Source organism: Nanorana parkeri, unplaced genomic scaffold, assembly GCF_000935625.1.
Source record: "Nanorana parkeri isolate BGI_ZX_2015 unplaced genomic scaffold, ASM93562v1 scaffold559, whole genome shotgun sequence".
NCBI lineage: Eukaryota > Metazoa > Chordata > Amphibia > Anura > Dicroglossidae > Nanorana > Nanorana parkeri.
Genome location: NW_017306827.1, coordinates 693,773 through 709,296, shown reverse-complemented (window position 1 = coordinate 709,296; position 15,524 = coordinate 693,773). Strand labels below are relative to the sequence as shown.

Here is a 15,524-nt window from a genome sequence, read left to right as displayed (position 1 = left end):
AGCAGAGTCCAGTGCTTCACTTTAAAAAAAATAATATTAATGTTAATTCAACTATGTGGCAGTGCATTGCCATGCATTGTAATACACTGCATTGTGATTAAATGAATGCCAGCATGATTTTGTAGCAACTCACGCCATCACAGCACACAAATGGCACTGCAGATGAGGCATTACCACAACACAAGTGTGAAGCAATACCGTGGGTGCGGGCCCTAAACCTCCACTAAAAGCAAAACTAAAGTTCCACAACAAAAATCTCTGGAAGTTAGGGAGTTTGGGCAGAAGAGACATACAAAGTCTTTTTTGTTAAAAACATCTTGCTTGGCCCCTACCAATATCTTTCTCTTCTGTGTACACTGCACGGCCCATGCACCATGTATAAACACTGGCTCATTCTCGGCATGCCAAGAATACATCCTGGGGTGCCAGGACAATGTAACTCCTGTTCACATGCTACCTAATGGTCAAAGAGGAGCACAGCAGGATCCAAAAGAAGTGTCTGAGGTGATGACTCCAGATGAAGCAACGACAGGATCCTGGATCTGTCATCACTGGAGGAAGGCACAGTAGGAGGTAAGTGTTTCAGTCTTGCAGCACATGGAGAGAGCTTACCCATTCCATATGGCATTCTGTTGCGCTTCAACTGTGTTGACTAAAAGCATACAGGGAAATTTCACAACAGTAAGGTCCATCAACCTAGTGATACTGTTGCTGATGACAATCACCAGTGACAGGACCGTTGTACTGGGCTAAACAGGGTAGAGAAATGCTCACCTGTTTCCATTTGTCACTGGCTCGCTGGCTGGATGTGCGAGGCATTAATCCCTTGCGTGCAACTTACATTCTGCACATTTTGCTCATCTTACCATTGAGGCAGGGACACATGGAAGCAGGTCAGTATGTTATTTGCCAGGGGTGGGCAAACTCCAGCTGTGGTGAAACTACAAATTCCATGATGCATCTCTCTCTGGGAATCATGCCTGCAACAGGCATGTGAGACTCTTGCAATGCCTCATGGGATTTGTAGTTCCACAACATCTGAGGGCCAGGGTTTGTCCACCCCTGTCTTTGCTCTTTTTAGCATTCCTATTGTTGGCAAGAATAGCTAGCTTGGCATGGGCCTATGAAACAGAGACTCAGTCCTCTAGCACTGCTACATTGATATTTTCTGGTACTAGGAGTTTCATAAAGTCAAAGGTCTATTGACTGGCATGATCGCCTACATTGGTTTATATGTTGCACATTTAGAAACATATTCAGCCCTTTTTTAAAAACAATCGAATGGGTCTGGTCGAATCAGTTTCCCTATTTTCATAGCTGTTGAGCAAATGTAATATATGAACCATTTACTGTATGGATTTATAAAACATGCCCATATGCCCCTTTTATCATCTCATCTTAATCCTATCCTATACTTCTTTTCTATTGATATTTAAAGCTAAGCTTCGGAGTCTATTTCATCTTTCCACACAGTCAATTGTCTGCCTGTGATTTTGGTTTGCCACTATTTCTGCTGTTGCCTCATTTAACGCAGTCCACACACATAATACATCAACCCAAACTCTGACTCCTCACACTCCAGGGTTCTCAATTCTCCCACACTTACTACTCATCGCTGATTCACATTCCTTTCACCACACCATTAACCCTGTTGGCACCACTCCATTTGCTCATGGCTCCAATCACTCTCCTGTCACTGCTCCATTTACCCTATTGTCACCCCTCCATTTACACTACTATCACTGGTCCATTCACCCTCCTATCACTACTGCATTCACTTTTCTGTCACATCTCCATTCACTCTCCTGTCCCTGCTCCGCTAATCCTCCTTTAACCGTTCCAAAAACATTTCTGTCACAGCTCCTGGCACCCCTTTATTAAAACTCCTGTAACTGTTACAGTAACCCTTCTATCATTTTCCCATTCACCCTACTGGTACTGCATCATTCACCCCCTTGCCTCTGCGCCAGTATTCTTCTGTCAATACCTTATTCACGATGCTGCTACAGCTGCATTCACTCTCCTGTCATGCTCCCTCCTGCACGTATTTCCCTTGTGTGACAGTTCCTGCACTCATCCCAACTGTCACACCTCCTTACGGATCCTCATGGTCACACCCCCTGCACTGATCCCCACTGTTATAACTCCTGCACTGATCCACTATACCCACTATCCACTATCACACCTCGTGCACTGATTCCTACTATCACACCTCCTACACTGATCTCCACTGTCACACCTCCTGCACTGACCCCCCATTGTAACACCTCCTACACTGATCCCTACTGTCAAACTTCTTACACTGATGCCTCTATGCTACCCCTTTACCAATATCCCCCTGTCACCCCCCTGGCACACCTGTTCTCTCCATGAAACTGTCTACTGTCTCCTCACTTTAATACATCAGTGATGGTGTCTTCACTTATCCCCATTGTCACACCTCCTTATTGATCCTCATTGTCACACCTCCTGCACTAATCGCCACTGTTATACCTCCCACACTGATCCCCACTAGAACACCTCCTGCATTGATCCCCACAGTTACTACTACTCCACTGATCCCCACTGTGACACCTCATAAACTGATCCCCACTATTATACCTCCTGCACTGATCCCCACTATTATACCTCCTGCACTGATCCCCACTATTATACCTCCTGCACTGATCCCCACTGTTATACCCCCCACACTGATCCCCACTATAAAACCTCCTACAGTGATCACCACTGTTGCACCTTCTACGATTATCCCCACTGTTATACTTTCTGCACTGATCCCCACTGTTACACCTCCTGCACTGATCCCCACTATCCACTGTCACACCTCATGCACTGATGCCCACTGTCACACCTCATGCACTGATGCCCACTGTCACACCTCATGCACTGATGCCCACTGTCACACAACATGATTTGCAGGTAGCAGCTCAAAGATGTACAGCCCCCAATAGGAGGTACTGGGAGCAACTCAGGGACAGAAAACAGAAGGGTGCCAGACCAAAACAGATGTTAGCGATCCACACATACATATACAAGTGGATGGTGTGGTAGTTCCCAGTACAAACAAATATATAAACAAACATGTATTGTTTGTCTAAATATCAAACCTGATGGATTTATAAAACATTGTATCCTGATATAACATTGCACAGAGAACCACAAGTATCAGAAAAGTTGGAAATATTTTCAAAATATAGTAACTGCTTAAAAGCAAAATGAGAGTGCTGACTGAAAATGGACGATTTAAAAGGTGCACACCCTCACCAAGCTGCTGAAGTGACACTAAGCGCAGGAGTTAAACCCCCTTCTTGAAATGTATTCACAAACCTCAGATATAGCAGCACCTGAGAGAGTAGGGAAGTTCTGACATATGACACGCCAGAGCCAAGGAGCAACCTAGGACTTCTTTGAGGTCTGGATTACACATGTCTGCTCTGATGAGTTGGAAGCACAGCGCAAATCTCATAAAAATTGGAGAAATTGAATATATATATATATATATATATAATCAGGGCTGGACAAATCCCAGAAGTCATGTGACCAATGCTCCTTAAACTTTACAACTGGTTGTCTAACTTTTTAGCTTATCTCTAGTTGTTAATGAAGCTGGTTCCTAAAGAAAATACAGCTGGCATCTGGATTGGACAGACTATCTCTGAATGAATTCCATATCAATTTGTCCACCCCTGATATATATATATATATATTGTAATGTTAGGGGAATCCAGCAGGATCGCAGGACACAGGCTTTTCAAATAAAGTAAAGTTTATTAACTTAAATAACTTCACAGCAGCAAAATAACAAAACAGTTCATCTTCACTGACCAGCTAGCCAACTCAAACAGCAACTCTTCAGTACAACATAAAAGAACAGTCTCACCGACATGAAGATTTCAGAGCTGCAATCGCAGTTTAAACAGTCCCAGACTTCAAGGGTAACTTTCCCAGTCTACAGATTTCCAGCAGGATTACTGACATTCAAGCTCACAGCAGTACACAGATCACCACTCTCCAACCTCCTCCACACTACTCACCTGCTAGCTAACACTTTCTGTCTTTTAAACACACAATCATCCTCCAGCAGATGAGTTAACCCCGTCTCATCCTTTTAAAGGGACCACAATCCAAACAGAGAGGAAATATAGCGTCCTTCCAGGACCCAGCCCCGGTGTCCTGTACAATATATATTGTAAATCTCTTTTAAACATTGTAATTTAAAATGTGAGCTGGTCATGTGAAGTAGCATTAATAAGAGGAGCTCAGCTGTTTTTGATTTTTGTTCCACTCTCGTTCCTGAGTTTACATAAAGAAAGCTCCACTCCATCTTCAATGCCCAGCTCCAAAGCCTTGCTAACCCTATTAGGATGTCTGTAAAAAATAAATAAATCAACTGGACTTGCTGTATTTTTCTTGAAGACATTTAAATGGTCATGCAACTAGCTTTGTCAATTCAAAATTACTTGTACAAAATTTATATTTATGGGAATAAATATGGTGAATGTTGTTCCAATCAACATAATCTGTTTGTCATAGCCAGCATTCCCCATATTTATTCCCAGATAATTTTTGTACAAGTCATTGTGAATTGAGAAAGCTAGTTGCATGACCATTTAAATGTCTTCAAGAAAAATACAGCAAGTCCAGTTGATTTATTTATTTTTTACAGACATCCTAATAGGGCTAGTCGGATGATCAGCAAAAAATACAGCAAGTCCAGCTGCCTTGATTTATTTTTTACAGCTATACCATGGCCTGGATGAATGAGGATGTTCACAGACCTGCTAGGATGTGTTACCGTTATTTATCCTGAAGGTGGCACTGTTGAGCAGTGAGTTGCTACATTTTAAACAGTATGTATTGAATGTATGGATGTTGAACAGTAGCACTTCTCTTGTTCTGTATGCTGGGTGTAATTCTTAGTATCTGTATGTATGCACACTGCATCATATTCCTTCTCTTGTTCTGTATCCTGGGTGTAATGCTTAGTATACATTATTTTGTATGCATGCTGCAAATACAACTTCTAGTTTTCTGCACTGTGGGTGTAATTCTTAGTAGTCATTCTTATTCGAAATGAATGTTTACTACACAGTAGGACTCCTCTTGCTCTGTACACTGAGTGTAATTCTCAGTATCAGTTCTTATTCTTTTTCTATTGATGCTGCACAGTTCCAGTTCTCCTTTTGTACAGTCAGTGTTATTCTCAGAATCTGTTCTTATTCTGTATGTATGTTGTGTTATGATATAGCTGGGTGTTTTCACTGAGTGCTATGTGCTGATATAGCGGAGTGTTCTCACATGCTATGGTCCACCTTTAGGGCCCATTCACACCACAGACAGATCATTTGCAGACTAGACCAGCTTGTTTCTGGACCCAAAATGCATCCTAATCAGGGACGTGCGGTCAGGGGAGGCAGAGCCTCACCTAGAATTAGGTTCAGCTTCATGTCTGAAGCTGACAGCTTTTTCTACATTCAGATCGGCATCTAACAGGTTACACAGCAGGGAAATCCTCCCCGCTGTGTAACCTGTCATGGACTGAGTGCCTCAGCAGTGAGGAGCAAGTGAGGGACAGGGAGGCTCCTCCCTTCCTCCTTTACACTAGCTTGGGGACAGGTTGGGGATAGGGCTTCATCCGGCAGGGGCGGTGCTTCGGCCGACGGGGCATGGCTTTGGCCGGCGGGGCGTGCTGGGGTGAGGCTGGGGAATGCCTCACCCGGAACAAGAGGTACCGCACGTCACTGATCCTAATATATACCTATGTTATTTCTGGCCTCTGTTCACACCAGTGCAGCCCGTTACAGACCAGAAAAATGCTGCATGTCTCATTTGGTTTGGTCTGAAATGTACTGGAACTGCGGGCAGGTTCACCCCTGTGTGAACCTGCCCTCATACTGTCTTTATTGGGCATCAAGTCAAATTCAATTTCTGGGTTCACATACACACATTAAACAGACAATGGACACAGATGTGTCCATCTGCTGTAAATGCGAACGTTTGAGTACCTCAATGACTTCTCATCTCCCTTCCATTCATTGGCCTTTGTTATTGTATGACATACCTGTTATACCTCTCAACTGTTCATCATTTGTATCCTTCTGTTCCTCTTTCCTCCTCAGTTGTCCTTTTTTTTTGTCTGATGTACAGATATCTATGAAAAGGTTCTATTTACCTACCAAAACCTATTATCTTGTTTGCTGTTTTGAAAAGACAGTATGAAGGAAAAGTAAAGGAAGAAAACAACAATTCTGGGTTTTACCATTTATTTTTGGCATATAAATTAATAAAGGTCTGCATTAGGGGGGCTTTCACATAGCCTAAAAACATTGGGGGAATTCATAAAGAGTGTCTGTGCCACTCTTTAGAATCCTGTCGTGCATCCACACAACAAATGTCTGTGCTTGCCCACAATTTATGTAGCTGTTGAAAACAGTTACATGAATTTGGCAAAAGCACCTTTTATTTGTGGTGCTCATACTGCAGTAATGCTGAGCCCGATAAAATCACAAGCTCAATGCTCTCCACCCGGCCACTGCACCTGTCGTACAAAAAGGCTCATTGGTTGAGGACTTATATAGTGGGTGGGTGCAGTCTGACGGAGATGCTAAGGTACTAGTTCCATCAGGTCCGTTCTGCTGCTGATTGACAGCAGGCAGAGGGCGGTTTCCAAAGCCAATAGCAGGCTGGCTATTGGCTGAAGACTCTCCCCACTCTTTGCTGTTAATCAGTAGCAGAACGGACCTGATGGGGAACCAGTACCTCAGCATCCCCATTAGACTCCCCCCACTTGTAGTGTCACTGGTTGTTAAGGATGCTGTTGGCTACAGCCACAGCCACCAGCTTCCTTCACAACCACTGTTGCTGACAGTGTGGCCGAAGCCTGTCAAGAAGCTAACATTAAAACATATCATAGGTGGTTGTACAACAGCAGCATCTATCTATGTGTGTGGCTGTTGTGTCACCCTGACACATGATAGAGTGCTTTGGATTAGTTTTGTGCACCACCAGATTCAGTGACACTGGACTGCTTTACTAAAAATCTCCTCCACTTTAACAGTATCATGCATGAGAAAATAATTTCTTTCTATTTTCACTACATAGCTTGGATGTGTGTAATCCATTGTTGTGATGATATTATGGAATCTTATTGATCTAGTGTAAAGTCATGCAATTGAGAGCTAAAAACATCCATGCAGACTACACCTTGGGCGGGGTTTCGCTGGGGAAAACGGAGATGGAGAAAGATCTTGGGGCCCTTATAGACCACAGACTCAGCATAAGCATTCAATGCCAATCTGCAGCTAATAAAGCCAGTACTATATTATCTTGCATTAAAAGTGGGATTTATTCATGGTAAAGAATATAATTTTGCCACTTTACATAACACTAAGTATGCTGTATAATTTTGGTCACCTATACTTAGGTGAGATGTCCATGAGCTAGAAAGAGTTCAGAGAAGGGCAACCAAATTAATAAGGGGGATGGGGGGAGGTCTGCGCTATCAAGGACGCCTGCAACAATTTGAATTGTTCTCCATAAGATGAGAACAGTTCACTTAAAGGAGAACTATGAGGTAAGTGCTTTTCACTCACCTCATAGTTCTAGCCGACCTGTGACAATGAGACTGTCACAGGTCGGCTCAGTAGATCGGGAGGTGAGCGAACACATACCGTTAGGGGGGCTTTCACATAGCCTAAAAACATTGGGGGAATTCATAAAGAGTGTCTGTGCCACTCTTTAGAATCCTGTCGTGCATCCACACAACAAATGTCTGTGCTTGCCCACAATTTATGTAGCTGTTGAAAACAGTTACATGAATTTGGCAAAAGCACCTTTTATTTGTGGTGCTCATACTGCAGTAATGCTGAGCCCGATAAAATCACAAGCTCAATGCTCTCCACCCGGCCACTGCACCTGTCGTACAAAAAGGCTCATTGGTTGAGGACTTATATAGTGGGTGGGTGCAGTCTGACGGAGATGCTAAGGTACTAGTTCCATCAGGTCCGTTCTGCTGCTGATTGACAGCAGGCAGAGGGCGGTTTCCAAAGCCAATAGCAGGCTGGCTATTGGCTGAAGACTCTCCCCACTCTTTGCTGTTAATCAGTAGCAGAACGGACCTGATGGGGAACCAGTACCTCAGCATCCCCATTAGACTCCCCCCACTTGTAGTGTCACTGGTTGTTAAGGATGCTGTTGGCTACAGCCACAGCCACCAGCTTCCTTCACAACCACTGTTGCTGACAGTGTGGCCGAAGCCTGTCAAGAAGCTAACATTAAAACATATCATAGGTGGTTGTACAACAGCAGCATCTATCTATGTGTGTGGCTGTTGTGTCACCCTGACACATGATAGAGTGCTTTGGATTAGTTTTGTGCACCACCAGATTCAGTGACACTGGACTGCTTTACTAAAAATCTCCTCCACTTTAACAGTATCATGCATGAGAAAATAATTTCTTTCTATTTTCACTACATAGCTTGGATGTGTGTAATCCATTGTTGTGATGATATTATGGAATCTTATTGATCTAGTGTAAAGTCATGCAATTGAGAGCTAAAAACATCCATGCAGACTACACCTTGGGCGGGGTTTCGCTGGGGAAAACGGAGATGGAGAAAGATCTTGGGGCCCTTATAGACCACAGACTCAGCATAAGCATTCAATGCCAATCTGCAGCTAATAAAGCCAGTACTATATTATCTTGCATTAAAAGTGGGATTTATTCATGGTAAAGAATATAATTTTGCCACTTTACATAACACTAAGTATGCTGTATAATTTTGGTCACCTATACTTAGGTGAGATGTCCATGAGCTAGAAAGAGTTCAGAGAAGGGCAACCAAATTAATAAGGGGGATGGGGGGAGGTCTGCGCTATCAAGGACGCCTGCAACAATTTGAATTGTTCTCCATAAGATGAGAACAGTTCACTTAAAGGAGAACTATGAGGTAAGTGCTTTTCACTCACCTCATAGTTCTAGCCGACCTGTGACAATGAGACTGTCACAGGTCGGCTCAGTAGATCGGGAGGTGAGCGAACACATACCGGCGTTCCCTCACCTCTCGATCCTGTCACGTCTCTCTGCCGTGACGGGGGAGGGGCTGGATTCCCCCCTCCTCACTCTGATCCGCCAGCGCTGAGTGGCCGAACGGACGGGGGAGGGGGCAGGTACAGCTGGCTCTGCCTCTAGATAGGCAGAGCCAGCTGTCAGTCACGCAGCTGGGCGAATCCCGTCACAATTGTCAGTATCCGCTTCAGGTGCGGCATCTCAGTATACTGCGAGCTACAGCTCGCGGTATACTGAGCCTAGGGTGATGGGAGGGCGCTAGTTTGTGTCCTCCCATTACCCCAAGGAGAACAAAAAAATCATCAATGGGGACAGCAGTACTGGAAATGCACTACCTAAACCAAGAACCTCGAGGAAGACACGAGGGCACAACAAGAAGTTGGAAGGGATAAGGTATAATCGTAAACTGCGTAAGGGGTATTTTACTTTGAGAGTGGTAAAAATTTGGAATTCACTTCCACAGATAGTTATATCAGTGGGAAACATAGACTGCTTCAAAAACACTTGGATGAGTTCCTCGGTTCACACATACACACAATATATAGCTTGAACCTGATGGACCTATGTCTGTATTCAACCTCACGTTCTATGTAACTATGTAGTGGGCAAGAGGGGATAGATTCACCTCTTAAAGGTGGAGGGACCTCACTGATCCACCCTGTCATGACGAGGTTAACCCCTCTGTTCCCTGTTCCTGGTGCAGATATGCTGCCATCTGGTAGCTAGACAGATCAGGTAGTCTTCAGATGTACAGGCCCTGGAGGAGACTGAGTTACACATGAGGGTTTTGGAAGAATGAGGTCAGGAAGGTTTTTTTTTTTTAATGTGAGGACCTGTCTTCAGAGAGTGGGCATAGCCCTGGAGCCTTGTGCATATACATTTATTATTAATACGTGTCATGTTTTTCTGGCTGTCTGGAGTGTGTTCGGTTTTTTGTGCCTCTGACAGCACAATGAAATATTTATTCTTATAAATATTATAAATCTCTCTCTCATACTTAATGCAGAGTTTTGTATCCCGAGCTTACCTTTGTTTATAGGTTTTTCCTCAGTATGGGAACAGGGGGAATCAATGTTTCTATGTTGTTGTAGTTATAAATTATGTTGCATGTTCCAGTTACAACCCTAGATAGACCTGTAAACAAGAGAACATAAATAGAGCGATGGAGAGAGATGGAACCGCTCCTGGGCTGTCATAAACCCCAACATCTGTAGGTGACGGCACTCTATTACTCTCTATTGTTGGCATTTCATGTTGAGGAGATATTTACTGCATCATCATGGGCTACTAGACAAATATGTATACCAAAATAATGCGACACCTAATCTCATATATTCTAAGCAATGCAATCCTCCTGTAAATCTGCCAAATTGATGTTTTTGCTTGGCTTCTGCTTGGTATATTTTCAAGCTTTTCTATGTGATTAAGAGTAATATATTTTATTCTCTTTGACTACTGTATCTGTAATTGTATGCCTCATATTTTGCTATGTGATAATAATTGCTTTCTTTCTTTTTTCTGGCTGCTTCCTGTGGATCCCACAGAGCTACTGCCCTCCCCAACAGGTACTGTCACCTGCGTCTCTTGTGTGTCTAACATATGAGTGTATACATCTCATTCATACATCTGCTGCATTGTCTGTAACCTCGCTATTGTAGTCACGCTGCCTGCTGCTGTCACCAGTGTTGTATGTAGCACATCAGGGCCTTTACTCTGCAGGTAAGATGGTACCTGATTTGGTCACATGTATGGAGAAAATATCACCCATTTGAATATAGTGACTGTCATACTGCTTGCAGAGCTGCTAACCATAACATGCAGTATATTGCTGCTATCCTAATATATTCTAACTTTGCATATATTTATATATCTATAAATTGTGTACATAAAAGGCATTATTAAGAGTATTGGATAACCCACATTTAACAAAGAGATAATCTGTTTTAATTTACAACAATCCGATTTTACCCATCATTCTTTAAGAGGAGCCAGAAAAATGAAAGTGAAATTATGAGTAGTTTCTTTGTGATATTGTAAATTACTTTTCAAATTAATAGATCAGTGTCCCTGTTGATGATGTTGTCTTGGTATAGTTGGTTCCGGCCTCCTTATAGTCAAGTAGTGGCCAGTGAAAAATCCTCAAAGCTCCACTACAGCAATCACAACGATCATTTTGTGTCAGTCACATATACTGTTATAGATGGAATCTGTCTTGATGGTTGAAGTTTTTCATGGATGAAAAGTGTATTCAGCAAATCAATAAACTAAAAAGGCATAACAATACACTAAGACTCTTGCACCTTGTTCATTGTCTGAGGTATCATTGTCTACTTATGATTTATTAATTCGCAACAATATCACAATAAACAGAAATTTGATCTCTGCTTAACAGCTGAAAATCAATGGTGAAAATGGATCTGGTTTCTCTGTCATGTCCCAGGGTCTGCCTGTGATCTGTCTGTTTCATTTAATATGTGTTACATATTATTGAAGTTGGCAATGTTCAGTCCAGGCTGTACTGGGATACCACACAGGCTGCCTTCTAATTTCAATACACCTCTGGGTATTAAAGTCACATTCCCCCCCACCCGCCCCTCGACGTCAATGCTGCTTTAAGGACTTACATTAAATGATGCCTCTTGATCTGATCATCTTCTTCTTTCCGGTAGTTTTCAGGAGTCTCTCCAGTGCTGGTGCCAGTCTCTGACCCAGCGCAGACTCCTCAGGCCCCACGGTGTCTGTCCGCGTGTACGCTGCCGGCTGCGTGCATTGACTTACCCTGTGTCTCTCCTATTCTCCTGGCTGAAGATCTCTACTGCGCATGCGCCCGCCCCTTGATCCTTGACAGCCTCTCGAGAATCTTCAGATTTTCGGACGGGAGAGAGCGGCAGAGACACAGGTACGTTTTTACCTATTTGGTAACTGTTTATATATTTGTTTAATGTTTTTGCATATATCTACTGCTTGCTAGAAGGTTTAATTGTACTTTAAGTAGAAACAAAATGTGGGGAAAAACACAAAGCTGTAAAATAAATCCCCAGTATTTTTTTTTTTTTTAAATGAATCTAAAAATTTCTTAAGATGTTTGTGATGTAACTTTAACACACCTGTAACTAGCAGTTTTGTCAAACTGTCAGTTGTTTTTCCAAAACTTTGACTCCAAAGCCTGTAGTGTTAGTCTGTGGGATATGACACTATGTGTCCTATAGTTCCTGGGTCTGGGTGCTGATACCAGAGTGGCACATTCTGTTTTCAAGACTATCTTATCAGAACTTGACTTTTCCAGCAATCCTGGAATAACAATCCTGGAATAATCCTGGCTAATTTCACTTGCAGATATTGACCACAAAAACTGCTATATCGCAGCATTACTTTGGGGTACAATACTATTTACAATGCCAATGGTCCTCCTGCTGCTGGCTGTATAGTTCTTTGTGTCCAGCCTGTCAGTGCCATTTATCTGTATTGGTGCAAATGTAAACATGGGGGAATCAGGATACAATATGTAACAGGAGAAAGCTCTTCATCCTGGGATTGTTTTTATCGCTTTCTGTAGAAATTAAAGAGATCCTGGATGATAGAGATATAGGAGTTGCCATTACTGACTTGTTTTTTGACATTTCAGGCTTCAGCGCTGAATCATCTATCTTCCTTTATTACTTTGGGAATCCTAAACTAGAACAAATATGTGGCCCCAAAGTATTAAACTCTCGACTTGTTTTTCAACAATGAATCTAGATCAAACAAATATACACTGCCCAGCAAAGTGTTTCTTTTAATTAGGAGGAGACAATAGAGTCCAGCAGTATAGAATGTATAGAATATCTTCCGCATCTCCCTCCTTCACACAATTGCTCAGTGTCAGATTAAATAAACTATGAATGTTGTAATTTTCCACCCAGTACAAATGGTGGAAAGCATCAGCTGTTTGGGTCCTGACAGGTGCCATCTACGCTTAGACCGTGTCCTGTTACACAGTATTTTAGTGGCAGGGAATTTCATGATGTAGTATAAATGATTATCCATCAGTAAATGTGGTCTGACACCTCCATAGGGTTTCTGTGAAGTACAGTATGTTTGCTGGGGACAGTCAGAGTGCTATGCACAGAGGAGATATAAATTAGAACTTGGTTGGCCAGATTCAAGTTTTTCATTGGTCCTTTATTGTGTTGGGTAGAGGCCTGTCTAGCTGGATCTATAGAGAATATCTGAATGGGAGAATAAGGGTCTTGGGTATCAACTAAAATGTTTTGTATCAGATTGCTTCCTGTATATAGCGACACATCGCACGCATCCCATGCATCACTGTATCCCAAGCTCCTTGTCTGCATTGTGCTCTCTTTCTGCTTGATTAATCTTAGATTTCCTGGAACAGTGCCTGTTGTTTGAGTAGAGGACCAAATCTCCCAGCTAGCTTGCTTTGTCTCTTTGGGACTCCAGAATTTTTAAAGGGGGTCTCATTCTTCCTGGTGCATTGACCATGATTATAGAAAATCCTTTCATAATTGGTGAGCAGGTGAGAGGAGCTGGGAACTTGGGCAGAGAGAGCTGTATGTTATGTGTCACACGGGGTTATCAAGTTGCTGGTTCTACATGACACATCCTGCTCCCTTCATTAGCGAGTATACCTGATTCTGAATTCATCAGCATTACCCTTTCAGGGCTGAATTGGATTTTTTATGTTACATGCATACTCAGATGTCCTACTTAAATTGCATTTGTGTGTAGACCGCTGCCACAAAACTGTAGGCAGAAATGAAAAGCGGTACCTAAAAGGGGTACTTGCTGGGTATGCTAGGATCCCAAAACCTGGCAAATTCTTTTACGGAAATATCAGATTCTTCTGCTCCTCTATTGGTCCATCACTCTGACAAGCCACCTCTTTTGGCAGTATTGAGTGACAGGAGGGCGTGTGCCTGAGCCTCAGTGACTTTAGTTGCTATTTCTGACCTTCTGTGCCTTTCTACTCTCCATCTCGCTCCACCCCGTTCCCTCTATTCATTCTTTGCTTCCCTCTACCTTCTTCTCTGCCCTTCTCTTCTTCTTTCCTTCTACATCTTCTCATGTATGTGCTGACTCTGTTTTAGGCCAGCTGAAACCCGGACACAGGTTGTGACAATGTCAGGCGGAAAGGGACAACGGGGTCCCGCTGTTCTAACTTGAGTGCATGGAGGAGGCATGGGGCCTGGAGGAACGCTGGAACTCGTGGAGCAAGGAGGTGTCTAATACACAGGGTGCAGAGAACTCTTGAAGGGTACAGGGGTTCTGCTCCAGGCAAATGTGCTGCTCACTATCTCTCCTCACTCTTTCTCCTAGCTCTCTCCCCTAGCTGTCTATCCTTACTCTCTCTCCTGGATGTCTGTCCTCTCTTTTCTTGCTGGCTGTCCACTCTCTCTCCTGGCTGTCTTTCCTCACTCCCTCCTGGCTGTCTGTCTACTCTCTCTCCCCTGGCTGTCCTCACCGTATCCAGGCTGTCTCTCCTCTCTCTCTCCCCTGGCTGTCTCTCCTCTCTCTCCCCTGGCTGTCTCTCCTTGCTTTCTCCTCCTGGCTGTCTCTCCTCCCTCTCCCCTGGCTGTCTCTCCTCTCTCTTCTGGCTATTTCTCCTCTCTCTCTCCCCTGGCTGTCCTCAGTCGTTCTCTTGTCTGTCTCTCCTCACTATCTCCTGGCTGTCTCTCCTTGGTCTCTCTCCTGGCTGTCTCTTCTCTCTCCCTCTCTCATCTCTCTACCCTGGCTCTCTCCACTCTCTCCTGGCTGTCTCTCCTCACTCTCTTCTTGCTGTCTGTTCTCAATATCACCCCTGGCTCTCTCTCCTTACTCTCTCTCTCCTGACCATCTCTCCTCGCTCTCTTCTGGCTATCTCTGGTCACTCATCCTCCTGGCTGTCTCTCCTTGTTCATCTTTCTGGTTGTCCCTACTCACTCTTTCCTGGCTGTCTCTTCTTGGTCTCTCTCCTGGCTGTCTCTCCCCTGGCTGTCCCTCCTCACTCTCTCCCCTGATTGTCTCTCAATCTATCTCTACTAGTTGTCTCTCCTCACTCTCCTGGCCATTTCTCCATGTTCATCCTCCTTGCTGTCTCTCCCCACTCTCTCTCCTGGTTGTCTTTGCTCACTCATCCTCCTGGCTGTCTCTCCTCACTCTCTTAACTGGCTGTCTTTCCTTACTCTCTCCCCTTGCTTTCTCTCCTCGCTCCCTCCCCTGGCTGTGTCTCCTCATTCTCTCTCCTGGCCATTTCTTCTTTCTCATCCTCCTGGCTGTCTCTCCTCTCTCTCTTTGCTCTCCTGGCTGTCTCTCCTTGGTCTCTCTCCTGGCTGTCTCCTCGATCTCTCTCCTGGCTGTCTCTCCTCACTCTCTCTCCTGGCTCTCTCCTCTCTCTCTCTCTCTCATGGCTGTCTCTCCTCTCTCTCTCTCTCTCTCTCTCTCTCCTGGCTGTCTCTCCTCTCTCTCTCTCTCTCTCTC

At 43.9% G+C, this 15,524-nt stretch overlaps 1 protein-coding gene across 1 annotated transcript in view; it reads left to right on the top strand.

Annotated features, from left to right (window-relative positions):
- GARNL3 (GTPase activating Rap/RanGAP domain like 3) overlaps window positions 1-15,524 on the top strand; it is a 127,651-nt gene that overhangs the window by 23,338 nt on the left and 88,789 nt on the right. The window contains exon 2 of the mRNA XM_018562077.1: window positions 10,613-10,633. Within this exon, the coding sequence (XP_018417579.1) occupies window positions 10,613-10,633 (21 nt within the window). The remainder of the gene's footprint in view (window positions 1-10,612; window positions 10,634-15,524) is intronic.